The sequence below is a fragment of the Oreochromis aureus genome, linkage group 20, assembly GCF_013358895.1.
Source record: "Oreochromis aureus strain Israel breed Guangdong linkage group 20, ZZ_aureus, whole genome shotgun sequence".
Taxonomy (NCBI): domain Eukaryota; kingdom Metazoa; phylum Chordata; class Actinopteri; order Cichliformes; family Cichlidae; genus Oreochromis; species Oreochromis aureus.
Window position 1 is genome coordinate 4,359,992 of NC_052961.1, and position 19,963 is coordinate 4,379,954.

General features: G+C 42.3%; 1 protein-coding gene across 2 annotated transcripts in view; it reads right to left on the reverse strand.

The window, feature by feature from the left end:
* Nucleotides 1–19,963, reverse strand: part of otud5a (OTU deubiquitinase 5a) — a 37,084-nt gene that overhangs the window by 6,319 nt on the left and 10,802 nt on the right. For both annotated transcript variants that reach the window (XM_039604630.1, XM_031759111.2), the window contains exons 3-8: nucleotides 5,969–6,033; nucleotides 5,725–5,881; nucleotides 5,495–5,643; nucleotides 3,715–3,900; nucleotides 1,935–2,139; nucleotides 1,718–1,789 (exon numbers count right to left, since the gene is read on the reverse strand). In XM_039604630.1, coding sequence (XP_039460564.1) covers nucleotides 1,718–1,789; nucleotides 1,935–2,139; nucleotides 3,715–3,900; nucleotides 5,495–5,643; nucleotides 5,725–5,881; nucleotides 5,969–6,033 — 834 coding nt within the window. The remainder of the gene's footprint in view (nucleotides 1–1,717; nucleotides 1,790–1,934; nucleotides 2,140–3,714; nucleotides 3,901–5,494; nucleotides 5,644–5,724; nucleotides 5,882–5,968; nucleotides 6,034–19,963) is intronic.

Below are 19,963 nucleotides of genomic sequence, written 5' to 3' on the forward strand. Positions count from 1 at the left end.
CAGAGAGACATCCTGATGAGTTAAATATCGTCTTGTACTTTGATAAACACTCCAGTATTCAGCTCTGTGCGTTAAACGTGATAAAACTGTTACACATACAGCAACAACAACAAAACTGTGTATTTTTTTCATAGCAACAACAGCATGTACGTCCTCAGATAACCTCACATACACGCACACGCACGCACACACACACACCAGGCTCAGCTGCTTCCTGTTGAGGACTGACTGTAAACAAAGTGACTGTCAGCTACATGTGTGTATCGTTATAGCCGTCTTTTTGAGGACCAGGAGGAAATTTACACCTTGGACGGACATTTCTGCAAAACTAGGACCACACCATTTGTAATGTCCCCCCGACTGGTTTCTAGAATCCGCATTCTGAAGCCTCGATATTGATGGGTTTTTTAACCAGAAGTGACCATATTTAGACTGGAGGGTGGAACTTAGCACGCTAACGCTACTAAGCTGGGTGTCAGCATTGGACCCAGATTTGTTCTACACATGTGCAAAAAATGCACATGCTTCCTTTGAATGGAAGCTATGGTTAAGAGTAAATGGTAAATGGACGGGTACTTGAGATAGCACTTTTCTACTCTACTACAAGCTTCATTCACCCAGTCATGCACACATTCATACAAGCACTTTTCTATGAGGAAGTGGATTTATTTAAACACACATTATGATGCATGCATCAAGGTATCTTGCTCAAAGACACTTGACATGCAGAGTGGAGGATCTGGGGATTGAACCACCGACTTTCTTATTAGTGGATGACCTGCTTTAAATCCTGAGTCACAGATACATGGCCACACATGACTGTGAGGCACAGGAACTGTAGCCAGTGGCTATCTGTTAGGCATCACCACCGCTACTCTGAGTCACTGAACTGGACTTCTTTTTTTTTTTTTTTTTTTTTTTACTGTGTTTGTACTTTTGGAGCTGTTTTAAATTAAGTTATCAAACAAATATTATGACTTTCTGTAGGGAGGTCTGTGCTGATGGCTGACGACTTAATGACTACAGTAGCTGATAAATCAGTACTCCACCCTACAATCCAAATCCAACTTATGGCTCCAAAACACCAGCATGCTAATATTAATGCTTCAAAATGCAGATCAGCGGGTGATGTCATGGTGGCCATGTCCATCTTTATCAGACAGCTTTCTAAAGTAATATTATTTGTCAGATCATTTTCGCAAATATGCTTCATGAGGTGCTAACAGCACAAACACATAAAAAAAATGTTAAGGTCATTAACTCCAGTTAGTGGATGTGAAGCCTAGCAGACAGCTAGCAAATCAAAGCCAGCGTTGACCCAAACCTTCAAGCCTTAACAAAATGATTGTGGGAGGAAGTTCTGTACAAAAATGATTGTTGCCATGGAGAAAGAAATTATACATAGAAGCCAAAACTATCTTTTGTATGAGGTTGTAAACATGTTTATTTCTTCTGTAAAGTTAGACATATTAATATGGAAGTCTATGGGGACTGATTGAACTTCCTCAAGTGGCCATTAGAGGAACTGCAGTTTTTGCAGTCTGATTGGGCCATTCAGAAATGAGAAACAGTTTTACATGTGTGAACGTGGTGTCTGGACCTCTCTGTGGAAAGGACCTTTAAAGGGCCACGTTAGGGCTCTGACAGACTCACGTCACAGGAACACACAGTTTAAATAAGGTCCTCAAAGGTGTGAATGAGTGTGTGTGACGCTTACCAAACGCTGTAGGTGACATCTCCTGCATGATGGCTCTGTACTCCAAATGGTGACGACTCTGATTACTGGGACCTGCACAGGCCGAGATACATACAGATACGTCAGGAATAAACATCAGCTCACACTGTGTGGACACAGTTAAGCCCTCATAAAGCAGATTGGTACATTTTAGCGTGCAGACTTAGAGCTTAGGTATGTGTGTATGTGTGTGTTTTACCTGGGGCGCAGGGGGAGGGGGGTTTGCTCAGGATGAGGGCAGCTCCTGCAGGGGAAGGGGGCTTGTTGTTGGTTGATGGGGGAGTTGTGAGGTCAGAGTGGGAGGGGTCTGAGTCACGTTGCCGTGGTGACCGAGCACTCCAATCGTCTAGCCCGCTGGAAGCTGCCGCTGTTGCCGAGCTGCAGGTGGCACTGGCCTTACGAGGCTGAAAAAAAGAGAAAAAGTTCATGGTTATCCTGACTTGTTTTTGCTACACCAACAACGTTTCATCCACTTAACCTGAATTTAAAACATTTTTTTCATTATTTTTCACGCCTTTATTTGACAGGATGGTTCAAGGCAGACAGAACTGATGCTTTTTAAATCACTGTGTCAGTAGGTCCAACTATAAATGGCTATTTCTTCTGTTTTACAGGCCCACAAATAACCAGCTGATTTACTGTATATCCTGCTAATCTATCAGAATATAGCATATTAATTTATTATTGTGGCTCCTCTTTAAACTTCCCCTGAATGCTGCAGATATCTCTGCTAGAAAGAAGGAAGAAGGCTTGTGTCAGCCTGCAGTTTACAAGAAATCTTGCAGATTTAAAGATCTAGCAGTTTTTCTGCATACTGCTTGCATCTTTCATTTTACATCTTCTTAATTCAGTCATTGCTGTATATAACAAATCAGTGCTGAGCAGCTTCTTCATATTTTAACTCTGAACATTGGTGGGGGTTTTTAAGGACCTTTATTGGTATTCCAATGTGAAAATACCAACTATAAAAAAAGAAAAACCCTACTCATTATTAAGGGGATTTGAGCCAGTTTGCTTCACAGGTGTCTCACTTTGTGGAAAACACCTCCACCTGACCATCAGTTATATTGAACCCTGACCTTTGTTTAACCAGGAAGTTCCTGCAGGAGTGGGTCGACAAAGGGAGCATTAACAAGCATGTTTTTTATGACGGGAGAAACCGATGCTCTGCTGGAAACCCGGGACAAGCACACGGAGAACATGCAAACTAAACACAGGGTGTGTCAGAGTGAATGAAATGATGGGTATGGGTAGCTTCGTGGCTCCAGTTTATTCTGAGTATTTAGTTTGTTTCCGTGAGATGGAAAAACGTGTGTTTGTATCTAAAATACATACAAAAGCGACTGTGTGGCTCACAATCCATCAAAAGTCACAGTTTATAGTTAATGTGGGCGAGTATGTTTGATTTGTTCTGATCGCTACTGCAGGAGGAACCGCGACTCTTGTAAATTACGGATTGACTGTCGAAGTGTTGTCGCCTCGCTGTGGCACGAGCTCATCTGTCGTTCGGCTGAATGAGGTAAATAAATGGTTTTGGTGGCCTGATATGAACTGCTGTATAATTTTCTTTCAAAGAAAAGCACAAATTAGCCAGCTGGCTCTGTGGGGTTTTAAATGACTCGGAGAGGGGCGACAAATTAAAGTGAAAAGGTTCGAAACCTTTTCACTCTGACAGTGAGTGACGGTTAGGGTCACTCACTAGGTCCAACTGTGGGTGCTGTTTAAAATGACCATTGACTGAGTTGGTGTGTAGCTGGGAGCACGATTCATCTCTGTCTGTATGGTTTGTCTGAAAACATTAAAAATGAAAGTAAATCCACCACATCCCTACATTACATAAGCAGTTACGAAAACAGGGCGGATGGTTTAAGGGTTCCGCTGCCAGAACAACAGGTTTTTCTCAAAAGTTAAATAAATGCACAAAGTTTTGAGTCAAATAATCTTGAGTGAATATTCATGGCCCGGCCTCCCCGTCCCACCTGTCTGGCCTGTTTCTCCTGGTCCCGCAGCCACTGCAGGTAAGACTCCCGGGCCACCTGCTCCTCGATGGCCTCGTTGGTGGCCTCCCAGTCCGTTGCCCTCTTTTTGTCCTCCAGCATCTGCTGCTCGATCCACGACTCCTCTGACGTCTTGATGGCCGACTTCATAAGAGACTGGTCTGCGTACTGCGAGGAGGAGGAAATATATTTATTATACACACAACTCCTCGAGCTAAAATGCTAAATATCAGCTAGAGCAGCAGTTTTCTTTAACCCTGGATTTGGTCAGATTTTATTTGTGATTGGGAAAAGGAGACAAAACAAGGCACAATATGTCAAACTTAAAGCCCTTCATAAATTTTACTTCTGCCTGCATATCAATCACATCAATTTAAACTCTATAAATCCTGAACCAGGCGATTCTAGCCACGGTCTGTGACACTAACCCCCCCCCCCCCGGGGGGGACAGGACGGTTAACACAGACAATCTCAGCTGAGATGATAAAACTCAGACTACGTCTTTACAAAGTGTAAAGAGGGGGCTGAGTATCCATTTGAGACCATCTCGTATCTCTGTTGTCATTTTGAAACCACGCAGCAGCAGAGATATGGAGTCACAGACGGAAACAGCGCCTTCAAAGAGTCGCTGAACTGAAAACAGGCATGCATCTACATAAAAATAAGTTTCTGCATGACAAATCTTGAAGCGCTGGAGCTATAGACAAATGTTTCGTTACAGCATTCACAGGAAAGTTTTCATCAAAAAACCGTGCCAAGTCTGAGACTTGTAGGCTTTGATCTGCCCCCTCTACTGTACATATAAACGGCATGTTTCAAGAAGTTGTTTTCAGGCCTGTTAAACAGACGACACGAGACCATAACGACCCCGACACTGTGTAATCAAAAACTGAATGCAATGATTTGGAACCAGCAAACTCTTCTATTATTCACAATACAACACAGAAAACATTAACTGCAACTAATTAGATTAATTGGCAAAAGGTCAGCAACACGATTGGGTGTGAAAAGAGCGTCTTAAAGAGGCGGAGTTTCTCAAAATTAAAGATGGACAGAGGTTCACCAGTCTGCAAAAAAACTGGACTCTGCATGCTGAAGTACATCATCTTGAGAAATTTCTGGCGCAGAAAGCAAGGCTGAAAATCAATATTGGATGCCCGTGATCTTTGGACTGTCAGGCGGCACTGCATTTAAAACAGTCATGATTCAGTCATGGAAATCAGTGCTTGGGCTCAGGAACACTCCAGGAATCACTGTCCGTGAACACAGCCTGTTCTCTGTGCCATCCAAACAAATGCAGGCAAAAGCTGCAAAGAAGAAACCACACGTGAACATGTTCCAGAAATGCTGCCGCCATCTTTTCTGGGGCAAAGGTCATTTAGATTGAACTGAGACAAAGTGGAAAACTGTTCTGTGATCAGACAACTTTAATTTTGTCCTGCTATGGAGGCGAGAGACCATGCAGCTCAGTTAAAAGCCTGCATCTCTGATGGTATGGAGGTGCATTAGGCAGAAGTCTTCGCTCTCCCATCCAAATCATTAAACTCAGGTGTTTCAATCACTTCATTGGCCACAGGTGTATAAAATCAAGCTTGATTCGCCTAGTAGTTTTACCGATTTGTCATACTCTAGTTTACTGAACTTTACTCCTTATTTATTGTGTTACTTGTTGTGGTTTTGCAGAACTGGCAGAACTGGGATTTCCCAACTTTTAGGATAACTAAAGTCAGTCTGATGTGCTGAGCGAGTTTGGTTTTTGTACCCCAGGTTTGAAGGCGGGCAGTCCCAGTCCGACCCCGATCGTGGCCTTGTTGGGATTAACCACAGAGTTGTAGTGGATGTTGCGGTGGTAGCTCACTCTGATTGGTTCGTCGTGGTTCTGATGGATGCCGTGGAACGTGTTGATTGGTTCTGGAGGAAGAGGAGGAGGAGGTTGTTAGATGGATGCGACTGGCTGACGGCGATGGCGAAAAGGGTCGTTTCTTGACTCACCTGTGCTGTACTGGTAAACCTCCACTGGCCTGTTGTACATCTCCGCCATGGCCTGCATCTCGATGTGGTTGCCATGGCAGTTGTTTTTCCTCTTCCTGTTGATGTATGTGGTGAAGTCCTCTGTCACGTAGTTGGAGAAATAATCTGCGTTCTTCATCTGAATGCCAAAAGCAAAAACTTTATTAACACAGACTCAAACTGTAAGAGCAACACAGGAGGAGGAAAAAAGGACGAGTCTACTCACCAGATAGTCCATACAGTGTTTCCGCACCACTTCATGCATGTCCTGGTCTCCATAAACCTGATCAGCTGAGACACACACACAGGAAGGGTCAATTAATTTGGGACTTGTATAAATGCTGGTAATTTGCCAGAATATTAAACAGATTTAAGAGGTTTTTATCAATGCCACTCAGAATTAAATTGATAACTAAATCACAACAACCAAAAATACTGAAAAATACGAATACATTAGGGTCGCGTCGCTGTTCGCATCCACCACAAGCAAACATATGTCGACTAACTAGTTTCCCTGTCTTGATTTCAGTCACCTGAAGTTTGAAATGCCTGTATACACGTGCAGGGTCAGTTTAACAATGATGGCTGATTTTCTCCATCTCACTGCTGGCCAGCAGACATGCTAACGATACGAGCATCCTGGCTACCAACGGATTCAGCACTTTTAAGACTTCTGAATGACTGAAGACATTTTTTCTCCAATAAAAAAAAAATTAACTGTGTCCTGTTGCTGTGATACACTAGAGACCTGTTGCTGTGACAGCTCCAGCCCCCTACAGCCCTAAACTGGATATGCATTTAAGAAAACGGATGTTTGGACTAATTCTAAAGACTTTAAAGATTTTTTCGGGATGTGCAGGAATACTGTAGGTGATTTCCACGAGGAAGCGGATTTAATTTTCCACTAATGAATCACTTGAGGCTAGTGAGGTCACTTTGTGATCCTTTGACGTCGGCTCTTCCCGGCACTCGTTAGCACTGGACTCACTGAGAACAGTGAGCTGGGTTTAGACTGTGCTGAGAGAAGTTAGTTTTTGTGAGAGCATCATGTGCTGTTGCAGTCTGTTAAGTGGAGTATGGACCCCGTTTTGTCTTTTTAAGACGACGCAAAGCTTTGTCTCTTCTTTTCAGTCCTCATTCTCGGCCTCTGCAACTTTACAAAAAAAAAAAAAAAAAATGTTTTAATTCATGTGCATGCATGATTGCATGCATTCATGTACGCAAAGTTTTTAAAACCTGGTGTACACTACAGCCGATGGGCTCTACATATTTGACCGCTCAGAAGCCCTCTCGGGCCGCCTAATATTTCGGTGTGGAAAGTTTTACTGGAAGTTTCTGCTTGCCGTTGACAACTTTGCAAATGGCAGTGGATGCACAAAGGTCACGTCAACCTATGGGAACGGCTGTGTTCTGGTTTGGTTTTGGCTTGTGGTGCAGCTCTCGATTCTTTTTAAACCTTGAGCAGGTCAGTGTTACCGGCATTTAGTCAATACATCACTGCAGGAGGTCAGAGATTCCTGAATCGCACAGAGACGGAGACTCTGCAGCAGAAAACTGAAAATGCCTCTTTGATCACTCTGTCTCCTCTTTCAGCTCATGCTGCAGATTGTGACACCTATCCTGTAGGATGTGGCTCCAAAATAGTGCGTTTTAAGCCAAGTTCAGGTGCGCTTCGTGATTTTTGTGTTCACCAAACATTACTACTCTAGCTGCAGAAAAAGACATTTCAATTTACTGTAAAAGTTATGTTTTATAGCCTCATACTATTGATGTAAGGAGCCTGAGTGTGTCATTGGCTGGAAAGACTGTAGACGCTATCTTGGTGTTAGTTAAGAGACAGTTGGAAACCAAACATCCCTCCTGATAAAACCCTTGTCTCCTGTAAAAGAGCATTGATCTGTAATTTATAAGCTAGTGAGGATTACTGCAAAGTAGAACAATTGCAGGCGTCACGCTCAAAAGTGGTTTCATCTGACAATTCAATAACAATAATAATGATTATAATAATAATAATAATAATAATAATTCAGGAATGCTTGTAATCGGAGGACATAACCACTGTTTTGAGCAGATATGACAACATGTGTGCCTTGAAATTTTGATTTGACCTTTTGTGTGGAAAGGGAACAAAAAGCTAAGGAGGACTGTGGCGAGTCCAGGGCGGCCTGAGCGCCCGCCATTGTAGTTGCACAGCTGTGCATGCAAGCAGGGACCAACGCTGCAGCCCTGACTGCAGCTTTAGTGTCCCCTGCACTGCCTGCCCGGCCCTTTGCAGCTGGTCCTGAGTCTGCACAGAAGCAATGCACTTTCAGCACTGGTCAAAAACCCCCCAAAAAAACAACACTTTCAGTGCTGCAAGGAAATGACAAAACTTATGCTGCTGACAGCGGATGCATAATATATTTAGTCTGTGAACCCTGACTTCAAAGCCAAGTGTTGGATTAAAAAAAAAAAAAAAACTAAAAACACATTAAAACAATATTAATTGATCAATCTGTTGCTCATTTCCCTTTGATTTAACATGCAGATTATTTTCACTGTTTATTAGCCAGTTTTCGCATTAGATGTCAAAAAAATAGAGAAGCAGAAAAAAGTCAACACAAACAAAAATAATGTCACACAAACACACTTCCTGTCTGAGATGGCGGTGGGATGTAAATGAGCCCCATTTTGGTTCAGTTTACAAAAAGTCACATGATCTGTTACCGCAGTAATTCTCAGAACCCCCCTGATGACTTCCTTTTTCTCACCAGCGGTTTGCTTCGTGTTTTTGTGCATAAACACGGCGGTATGGCTGCAAAGTGACACACTCATAACACAACTGACACACACACACACACACACACACACACACACACGGCTGAGCAGCAGCAGGTGTATGTGTGTGTGTTTGTATATATATCTCAGAAACATTCAAGAGGGAATCTCCCAGTAATCTCCCACTCAGAGCAGTGGCATGCACCCCGGTGCAGGATCTGGAGCGCAGCGAGGTTAACCCGCGGGTTAGTCACACATGCACAAAAACCACCGTTTACTGACCAACAAGTTCTCAGAAAAATGGTGTAAAAGAAGGGCAGCATTTTTTTTTTTGCAGATAGCCACACTGACTCATACTGGCATTAAATGACTTTTAATGTGAGTTTATCGATGCAGACACGTGTTTAATGCTGCAATAAAATCAGTTTTGCTAAAGTCGTGACGGTTTGGTATAAATGACAGTGCAAACTCCAAAAACTCAAGTCAGTTTGTCTAATTTCAAGCTTTTTTTGATAGAATAAATATGTTTGATATCATTACACCTTTTCTTCTTCGCAGCTCATCCAAAAAGACACAAGTTTGACTGGCAGAGTTTGCAAAAGATCTCGTGAACTTTCACACCGCTGTTGTCTTCGTACATCTTTGCACGTTTCTTCAGACTATTTTATTGCTAAGTCTCAAGGTGCATTAAACTGCATCCCTTACACTGCAGGATCCCCAGGATCTGTTGGTCATTGGGTCAGTATTGGCCTTTGGGCCACGTTTTGCCCTCGTGAAGCCTTGGAGAGCCAAGTTTGGGTTGGGCAGCGAGATGGCTTGTGCAGGTTCAGTGTTTTTCAGCAGCAACAGGTGCATCTGAGAGTTAGGAGTAATTTTTGTTCATCCAAGGCATGACACAAGAAAAAGAGACAGGAGACAAGGACAAAAGGCAGAAAACCAGGAGAGGAGGGGACACATGCAACAAGGAGAAGAGATAGAAGGCAACAAGAGGAGAAGGGAAACATAGGAGGAGACAAACAGGAGACAAACAGGAGACAGGAGACGATAGAAGACACAAGGAAATGAGGCAGAAAAAAAAAAAAAAAAAAACAGAAAAGGAAACCAAAGCTAGGAGAGGAGATGTGAGACAAGGAGATGAGGCAGGACACAAAAAAATGAGGTAGGAGACATGAGAGGAGACAAGATGCAGAGGAAAAGGAAACAAAAGGGCGAATTTGAGTTGGTTGCTGAGAAATACCACACACACCAAGACAGATAGACTTCTGCAGAATTAATAATAAACCACATGCACACACACCCACACACCCACACACACACACACACACACACACACACACACAAACACACACACACATAAACCACAGCGAGCGTTGTGATTGGTCAGCTTGGACAGCTTTCTCAGAAAGAGGTGGGCCCTCACAGAACAGTGTCCGTCTTGTTTGTTACACCACTGCTGTCGATAAAGTTTTTATCTGAAACTCGCAGTGTGACTCCACCCTGACCGCCAACACCAGCAAAGGCTTCTGGGTACTGAAGTTCAGAAGCAAACTTTAAGTAATCAGCAGCTGGACACTAACATGGACAGAAGGCATGCAGATCCTCTTGCTGCTGATTAGATCTCATTATTATTAGTATTTGTTCATAGTGATCAATAAAAACAAGGTATTATTGATTAGAAATATCAGACATTGCAAATATTAGCAGAACCAACATTCTTGGTAGCAGTATTCATATCTCGGTAATCAAGCTTCCAGCTGACCAATCAGAGAGCAGAGGGACGTCACCATCTCTTCTGCAGAACTTTATCAGCTCCGAAGCTCCGCCCCCAGCTGCCAGCGCGAGCACCCCTGTTTTACACATTCGGAAGTGGGCCGTGGACCACAGAGGCGCCACAGTGACGTGACGTGTGGGCCGCTGGGCCTCACGTCCTTCCTCCTTCTGCAGAATTAAGCTCATTGTCAAGCAGGAACCTCAACTTCCAGTCAGAGGTCAGCTTTAATAACAGCGACCTCAAACAGAGAAGTGCAGCGACTTCATTAGGTCCTTTAATATGTTCAAAACCTGAAGGTAAACTTACGAGTGGTTTAGATCAGCTGCAGTTAACTGACCCTAAAAACACCTTTGTGTTTGCGAGCTGGCACTCCACGACCTCGCTGCACAACGTCCACCTCCCTGCAGCTGTTTATCCAGCTGTTTCAACCCTCAGAGCTGTTAATCCTATCAAAATGTTAAATTCTGACACATTTTATCTAAAATTGTCTGACTAGTTTTCATATTCTTTATACGATTTGTTTTATAGTTTTCTTCTATTTTTTAAGTATTTGTTACTATGTTTCAAAAAAGCCTTCATTCTTCACTTGCAGCCTGACCTTTCTTTGATTCTGCAGAAGTTTAACTGTGTTGTTTCTTTAGACACTGAGTCACTTATTTACTTGTAAATAATGCAACATGAACTCAGATATTCACAAGGAGATTGCAGAGAATTCAAGGGGAAAGTTAAGAGGAAATTTCCTCACAGCTCAGTGTTGGTGTCTGTATTTGTCTGTGTGTGTGTGTGTGTGTGTGTGTGTGTGTGTGTGTGTGTGTGTGTGTGTGTGTGTGTGTGTGTGTGTCTGTGCACTGACTCTGGGTCGGTTTTGAGTGACCAGCTCCAGCCGACCTGACACTTTGACAAGTTTAAAAGACTAAAAGACTTTTATTTGTCGAGCTGAGGTGACCATGACCTGAGCAGCGGTGCTTTATACTTATCACACACACACACACACACACACACACAGTCACTCTGTACAGGTCTTCCAGTTCTTTTTAAATCCTGCAGCAGGTTTTAGACTTGTGTCACTGAAAGTGAGATGGAAACCTTAAAATCAGACTGAACTTTGTGAGTGAAACTGAGGAAACATTCCTACAACTTTTCCACTTTTCTATCAGGCTGCTGCACAGATGAAGAATGCTCGATTTCAAAATAAAAGCTGTGTCTTTTGAAACTCAGCGGTTTCAGTGGTAAGGCTAAACTTTTATTCTGGAGAGGAACATTCTCCATTTTCGGTTTGTGTCACACTCTTTGCAGTTTCACTGCTGCTCAGCGAGTAGTTGGCAAGCGCTTGAGGACAAGTCAGCTTCTTCCACACAAACCACAGGGCATCACGGCATCCTGCTGGCGCCCCAAAGCAATCGCAAGGAGGTTATTGGTGCAACAATGTCTTTGCACCAATTTCAAACTGCAGAAATCACAGAAACCACATTTCTGTCTTTCCTATGGTTAGCTGACCACCTGGCAACCATTCCGCAGTGGCTGGCTGATGGTCACTGACCGGTCCTAAGTGAGTGATAAGCCTCTAAACATTAAACATAAATAAGTGAAACTATGACAACTGTGAATGAAAACCTCTCCGATGAAGTATAACGTTGGACGTTTACTGACTTGTGTTGGGTTAGCAATAACCCTTTTGTCACTTCTTGATCTAAACAGCCAGCATGATGGAGACCAAAGAACCCTAGAGGTTTCTAAATGCTAAGTTCAGAGAGCAGTGGGGATGTAATGGTGGAAACAGACAGCTTTTTGAAACAGTCAATGATATAACCTGACTTCCTTTTGGACCATTTTAGGAACTACAGTCTTTGGTGGGGAAGTATCCTCCTTCTCTTTCCTGATACAGCCGCTTGGAGTTTGTTTTTTGTAAATACTTTGCACATTTTTTTCATTAGATGGGCAGAAAAAAAGATTTGCATCTTGTGTCTGTTGTCAACACTCTTCAAGGACCGAGAAGAAGATAACCGTAAGTGATCTTCAGGAAGATGCCAAACATCACGGTCAAACAGATAAGATGGCAGTTGAGGAACAAATGCATACCATGTTTATTGTTTTGACGCCTGGCGAACTGTCCACACAAAAGCTCCGCCCTACTGCAGGTACACAACAATGATTTCAATCACAATGACAAAAATGTGCGCATGAAACCACGGCCGGTGTAAACACCTGAGGATGCCCGACACACCCAAACACACACACAGTTATACAATCTCTGTAACTTTCCACAACTTTTTATAACTCTCAGTCTCGTAACAGTTAGAATCCCAAAGGAACTAATCCAGGTGGAGTCAACTGATGCTGGGAGGCTAAATTTCCAGATGAACACCGACTGGAAAGTTATTTTCTAGACTCACTGAGATTTTTGATATTGGTCACTAAGCTTATTTTGGGGCCATCTGGGCAAACTTTGAAGATACCTGACTTCTTTCACATTTTTTAGGTGCAGTCAGCAATTTTTTCTGGTTCACTGTTACTGTTACATTTTGACCATTAAAAATATCTGTTAAACTGTGAAAACTCCAAATAACATTTTTTTTTTAAACACCAGTGTTTTTCTTTTGGCTCTCCAGGACATTCATGTATACAGGAAAGAGTTAGGTAGTTGCAACTTATTTGTGGTAATGCACCTGAGCAGTACAGATGTGGATTATCACAGCATAGTTGAACCATAAACATCAGCTGTAATACTTTTTTTTTAAAAAAACATTGTATTTTTGCTAATTATTTGCTTTTAAACATCTAAATATGATTCTATAAAGTTATTTTATATGAATATACACTATAAATTAGCTTTTTAATTGTTAGTACAGATTTTTTAATGTTTTAAATATCTCAGAATATAGATTTTTTTTTTTCACATTTTATTTGGATTTTTAAACATTGTAATATGTATTGTCTTTATATATTTTAACATTTTCTTTATTTTCTGAAACACAGAAGACAAACTGACTAAATGAATAAATATATCAATTACTCAGCCAATCTCTGTATTTCTAGCTCAGGTACCCGTCAGTGCTGCAGGTAACTCCAGATTCAGGCAATGAAGACACAGACTGTGAAAACTAATCAGGACTCAAGTTTGGAGTTTACCAGACAAGCTGGAACAAACGGGAACACGCGACGGGTGTCCAGCATAAACTCAAGATTGTACTCTCTGTACTCTGTGCTCTGACACACACACACACACACACACACACACACACACACACACACACACACACACACACACACACACACACACACACACACACACACACACACACACACACACACACACACACACACACACACACACACACACACACACACACACACACAGCAGACTGATGTAGAAACTATGGAGAGTCCACCTCACATACTGCCATGTTTATTCAAACTGTCTGGACACAAACACTCAGACATTGCTCTTACAGTAACACAAGGTCAAAGGTCACTCTGACACAAGTCCCTCTCTCTCTCTAACACACACTGCGTGACTCATCGGCAGCAGCGGGAGGTCGTCAGAGTTTCCCCGTGCCCCTCAGTGAGGTTTCTTCATGAAGACACTTCCTCTGGAAAGAGGTGACCTCTGACCTCTTTCCAGTCTAACTGCTGTGACGACCCAAACATCATCATTCAGACGGTGAGAGAGTTCAGGGCCAGAGAACGAGACTTTCATTTCAGGTGCAGGCTGACTTTGGATTGTCTGCACCTGTAGGCCCCCGACCCTCCCACAGCTTCAGCAAAGAAACATCTCAACATTTTCTTCAAGTTCAACTTTTAGGCATCCTGACTCGAGTTGAACCAACCAGCGAGTGAATCTGCGTCTTTAGAGAGGGTCAAAAAACAGAAGTCGCTGCTGGTTGTAGTGAAAGAATTCCATTGATGTTTCCTGCTGTTATTATTCAGTTAAAGTTTGCACAGCAGACAATAAGGACATGAAGTAACACCGCGTGATTTTCATAAGGTGTGACTCATCCGTCACTCTTTTATAACATTATGAAAAACTTCAGAGGACACTTCAAAAAGAGATCTTATGTAAACTTTTGCAACGGAATGAACAAAGAACAGTAAACACCACCAGAAAATTTCAGAGTGTGTCAATGATTCCATTTAAATGATCAGCAGTCAATAGGAGCTAACGGGATGTGTGCAGGTAATGAGTCATGTTTGTACAATGAAGAATGAGCCTGGTGTTTGTTATTAGAATCAAATAACTTCAGGAGAGAATCACTCCTGATTTTCAACAGAACTTTATAAACTGTGTTATAATGTGTCTGTTTACGGGACGTATGGTGAGCACACGCTGCCCTTCTGGGGAATTCATTAAAAAAAAAAAAAAAAATGTACGTCCTTTAACAAGAAGTGAACGAGGACAAAAATGGCCACGCTTTGAAGTACACCTCGTGCATGTAGAGGGTGCAGGCATGAAACCATGGGGAAAATGATTTTTCCAGAATAAAGTTCAACAAAAATGTTATTTAAAACACCAATTCAGGCACAAAAAGTCTTAAAGCTTTACAAAAGATTTAAACTTTGAATAATATTTACGTGCCTGAGAGCTCGTCCGGACAGGTAAATTCAGCTTATTTGTCGTTCACGTGCTAAATAATGTGAACCTGCATCATTTGTGCGTTTATTTGTGTGTAAAATCCCCGATAACAGTTTTGTCCCGCATTTGGTTTGTTGGGATCTGCTCACCGTAAACACAGCCTCATAAACACATGAGCTCACCACAGTACAAATCATCTAAACTTTAAAGTGCCAAAGTGTCTTTGAGTTCAACCCGCAGACTCGGTCACCTGATTGGCTGAAAGGTCGACGACTTCTGCAGCAGAACTTTTTCCACTCAGGGTGCACGCTGTGACAGCTGGGACACATGACTGTCACATCATGTGAGCCACAAACAGCTGTGTGAGCCAAAACAATGAGTCACGACTCAAAGTGCCGAGTCAAGGAGGAGAGTGGCGACTCACGGCTGGAAAAGATTGTCGGAGACCTGCGGCTTCAAGAATTTAGGATCTGGGAGACGCTGGGATCCCATCAACCCACCCAGTCCTCCCAGTCTGCGTGTCAACGTTACTGATGAGCTGGGAATCTTGTTAATTACCATTAACCCTGAAGCAACTCAAATGACAGAGTGAATTCAATCTTGATCTTTACTTTTTTATTTTTTAAATGGCTCTGTTTGTGTTTAACATCTATGGCATATATTCTAAAGTGTTCTAATGGCATTACTCATAGTTTTCAATTTATAAGCCACACATAAATAAAACTCCAGTTCCCAATAGGATGTAGAAAACATATCAAATGCTTCAACTGAAAACATTTGAAGAAAACTATCAGCTCATTTTGAATTTGATGCCAGCCTTAAAAGTTGAGGCTTTTTGGAGAGGAATGATGGCAGACTAGTCAATGTGGAAAAGCAACACTTTGATGCTAAAAATCCAACAAACACCTCGTGATTCTGATCTGACTCCTTGATTAACGAGCCAAACCTGCTGGGTTATAAACCTAACTCTGTCCTGATCTCATCGCTGACAGTAAAGCGTTGAGGAAACTGCAGTAAACATGCAGTAAAACCAGCCCCGGCTGCACCACACGTTCGGATGAGCCGCCTGTCACGAGGTGCTGCTGCTTTGAAAACCTGAAATCCACCTGTGGATGCATTCAATGACAGTAAGTATTTTTTTTATTAAACACAGTCGGCTGATCTAAACCGACATGAAGTGAAACTGGACGCATGCGAGCTAATGAAATTCTCCGGCAATGAAACACGCTCATCACACTCTGCTTTCCACTCCTCTGACTAACCACGACCAGCTGCAGAGCATGCTGGGAGCACGACTGCGACCAGTCGGCCGTTGCACAACAACGTCAGACATGGGAGACGTTTCCTAATATATGGAGAAAGAAAAAAACCCACAAACACGTGGGTCTAAATAAAAAAAGCACAAACACCCACACACACTCAGGGATGTGTCGTCAGTGGAAACACACACCGTGTCTCAGCCGTCTGAACTTTACTCTGCATGGTTCAGGTCCAGCTCACACGCTGGAGGCAGCTTTTTTCTGTACTGTACAGATTTTAAAGCTATTAAGTTTCAGTCGAGATAATAAATAAAATAAATAAATAAATGTGACACTGTTTGAGATCAGCTGTTTGTTGCTGAGCAGCAGCTGCTGTTGGCATGCAGTCAGGTCAGGTGTGTTGGTATCAGCTGTTCCTCTATCAGTGTGTGTGTGTGTGTGTGTGTGTGTGTGTGTGTGTGTGTGTGTGTGTGTGTGTGTGTCAGATGTTGTTAGGCAGCAAACAGCTGAGAAACACAACCAGACAAAGTCACCACCCTGAACTGGCTGAACACACACGCAGACACACACTTTCTTCATCACATGACAGAGGAAGTTAAATCCATAACATATGTGCACAGTGTTGTTCGGGGTGTTTGGCTGTTGGTGTGGTTTCTGGAGAAATCACAGCGGAACTGGTGCGACTCCTGAATTCGGCCTATTGTTAGCATTTCCACACAATCACAAGAAAACCACCAATGAGAGAGTGAGAGAAGCGATCAATCGAAGCCAAATCAATCATAGCTCATCAACTGACAGTTACAGTCTCCATGGTGATTAATTAGGGCAAAAAAGCATCTAGCACTGATGTGCTTTAAAAACAGGACGTTGCTCTACAGATCTGTGCTTTGTTTGTGCTCCGAGTGTTAAACGTGGTCACAGGACTGAGACAGAAAGAATTATCGTTTCTGCTTTCCACCTTAAATCCAATATCAAACTAAAATGGAGCTCTGTGGGCAGTTAGGAGGCGCTAAGATTGTTTGAAAGAAGACAGATTTTCCAACAATCTGGTGGCAAAACAAAGCCCGTGGAGTGAAAACTGTGAGCTCAGCAGCAGGTTAGAAAGCAAACTGTCAAAGGCAAATTCTGCATCTTTCACTCTGGCATTCGATTCGTGCACGTAAGACGGACGTGCGAGAAATGTTAGAGCAAGAGTTTCAGCGTTGTTTCTACAACAAACAGAGTCGGGACAAGATAAGCGCCAAACCTTTGCAACTTTTTACCTCCGTAACAACAAACTGTGGGAGTTTTCCTTTGCAACAATCCCGCCAATAAAAGAAATACCTGCAGGTCTGCCATTTTTAATGACCCAGCAGGAATGTGAATTCACACCCGACTGTGTTTACAGGTCCTCCATCAACATCAGGCGTTCCTGCATGCACAGAGGTGAAACGCAAGAGACGTTTTGCCTTTTCCCCTGAAGGACATTCACCAGGTCTGTAATACCAACACCTGTGACTATCTGTTTACATCAGGATTTTTTTTTCAGGGCTTGTTTTAAAAGAGGAGAAAATGTAAAATATTTGGAATTTCTTGCAGTTAAAGTGAGTGAAAATATCTGGGATACTTTGACTGCTGCAACTGAAGGTTTTATTTATTTTATTCACATCTGAAATACTACTAGGGGGCAGGACACTTTACATGTCAGCTCATAAACATGACAGGTCATGAGATGATTAAAGAAAGAGGAATGAAAAAATGTAATTTTTTCGATATTGCATTTGATATGAAAAGTTACTGAGGAGTTTGCTGAACCTAAAAAGAACTCAAAAACCTTTACAGGTGACAGGAAGACAAAAACACACACAGACTTTATCAAGTGAGTCGCACACGTCAGAAACTGATCTAATCTTATCGTGCTGTAACTTTAAACACTCGGGTTCATTTCAGCGCCGACTTCAAATAGAGGGAAAATATCAAAAAAATTATATCACTGCATAAAGTATTGACATGAGTTTTGCACTAAAATCAACATTTCACTTTTCCTGTAAGGATCACAAGACAAGCAGTTACTGAGATAAAAGAAGAAAACGTCTCTTTTTGCTGGATCTGGTAGGAATGCTGAGACATTTGAACATCAGGAGGAGTCAAACCTGCAATGATAAAAGATTGGAAACTGATCTAACCTGAAACCGTGTGCGGTAACTCCATCTTTAAAATGCAAAATCTTATTTTGAAAGAAAGATCACTTGAAATGCAAACACTTCAAGCATCGCAACTCTCTGAAAACTCAGCGAAAAATCTAAATTAATGTTGTTTTTTTTCTGCCACATTGTCTTTCCTGTAAATCATCCCGTGGCCCCGGCACGGTCACAACCCCCCGGGCCCTGCGCCATTGATGCGAAATGTTGCCGTTTCCCCTGCAGCAACGAGGGGGAAAACTACAACTCTCACCCACCCACGCAAAAACACACCTGCCCACCCGAAACAGAAAGTGGTCTTCAAGGTGTGAAAACAGGTTTAACACATCAAAGTGAGATCAGCTGTGTGTTTTTGTTTTTGTGTGTGCGTGAACAGTGCGAGTTTTACTCCAGAGGTGTCAAGTATGCGGTAAGACCATTATTACTATACAGGCATATAAACGGATGTAACATAAAGAGTAAAATAAATGTATGTAGTTATTATTATATCGCTAAATATGACAGTGTTGTGCTTTTGTAGTGCCATTACACATTTAATAAGCACATTTCAGGGTTTTTCCTGCATGTTAAGGGAAGATTTTGTCCTTCCACCAAAGGAAAATCACCAAGACTCATTGCCTAGATTATGTGGGCAACTCATGCTTTATGGCTTTTATGTGTAGTTGCAACTTTTCCCCATTTTGAGCCTGGAAAAACCCTGAATGTGGATTATTTCTTAAACATTTCCCAGGGTGTTCATTACCTCTTTTGTTGGCAGATGAATTAAATGTGAATGTTTACTTATATTTCTTTGCATTAAAAGAAAAACAGGATAATAAATACCGGTTTGACTGGTCAGGCCAACTGCAGGAGTTTGACACTGGACCATCACTGCTGCTCCAAGTATAAAAGTAAAATTTTGAAAACATGTGTTTTCATGGGTAATAAACCCCCCCCCCGAAAAACAAAGAAAAATAAATAATAAGAAATGAGGATGTTAAGGGCAAAGGGTGGATTGTAAAATATGTCTTTTAAGGGCCTCCGTTGTTCGATGCTGGCTCACCTAAACCGCAGAAAACATCCCGATACTCATAATTCTGACCATAAACTCGGGTATCCTAAACATCGTCTGTTAATCACTGGATTTTCTGTACGCGGTGATGGCGCTGACTGAGGGGTTCGGGTAAGTGTAAGAAGAACAAGAGACCCAGCGAAGAACACATTCAAGTAAACGTGTGCGCACCAGAGGTGATTTCTGGGAAATGCATCAAAGAGAAGAAATGGCCTCTGAAACCAGAAGCGAGACGAGCCACAAGTGGACTCAGAGAAAATGAAACCATGACACCTTTTTTTTTTTCTTTCATCGCACGTGTCATTTTACGGCGCACGTCCATCGGCTCACAATCGTAAACTTAAAAAAACAAACAAAAAATACGCACGAACATCTCTCTGTCGCGCTCGCCCAACATCATACATCGGTTATATCGGCTTTTTTTTTTTCCTATCTGAAGTACGAAACAGCATCAGCTTCACTTTCTGTGAATGTGTTGCAGGTTTTCAGTGTGTCTGAGCAGTGTTTGCTGATCTCTGTCGTCAGTCACCTTTGGGGGTTAAACCCATTATGTGGGAATAAGTTTGGAGAGGAAGGTAACACAAATATGAAATCAAGTTCCAGCTCCAAGGTTGCGACCCTTCTGGGTCCGGT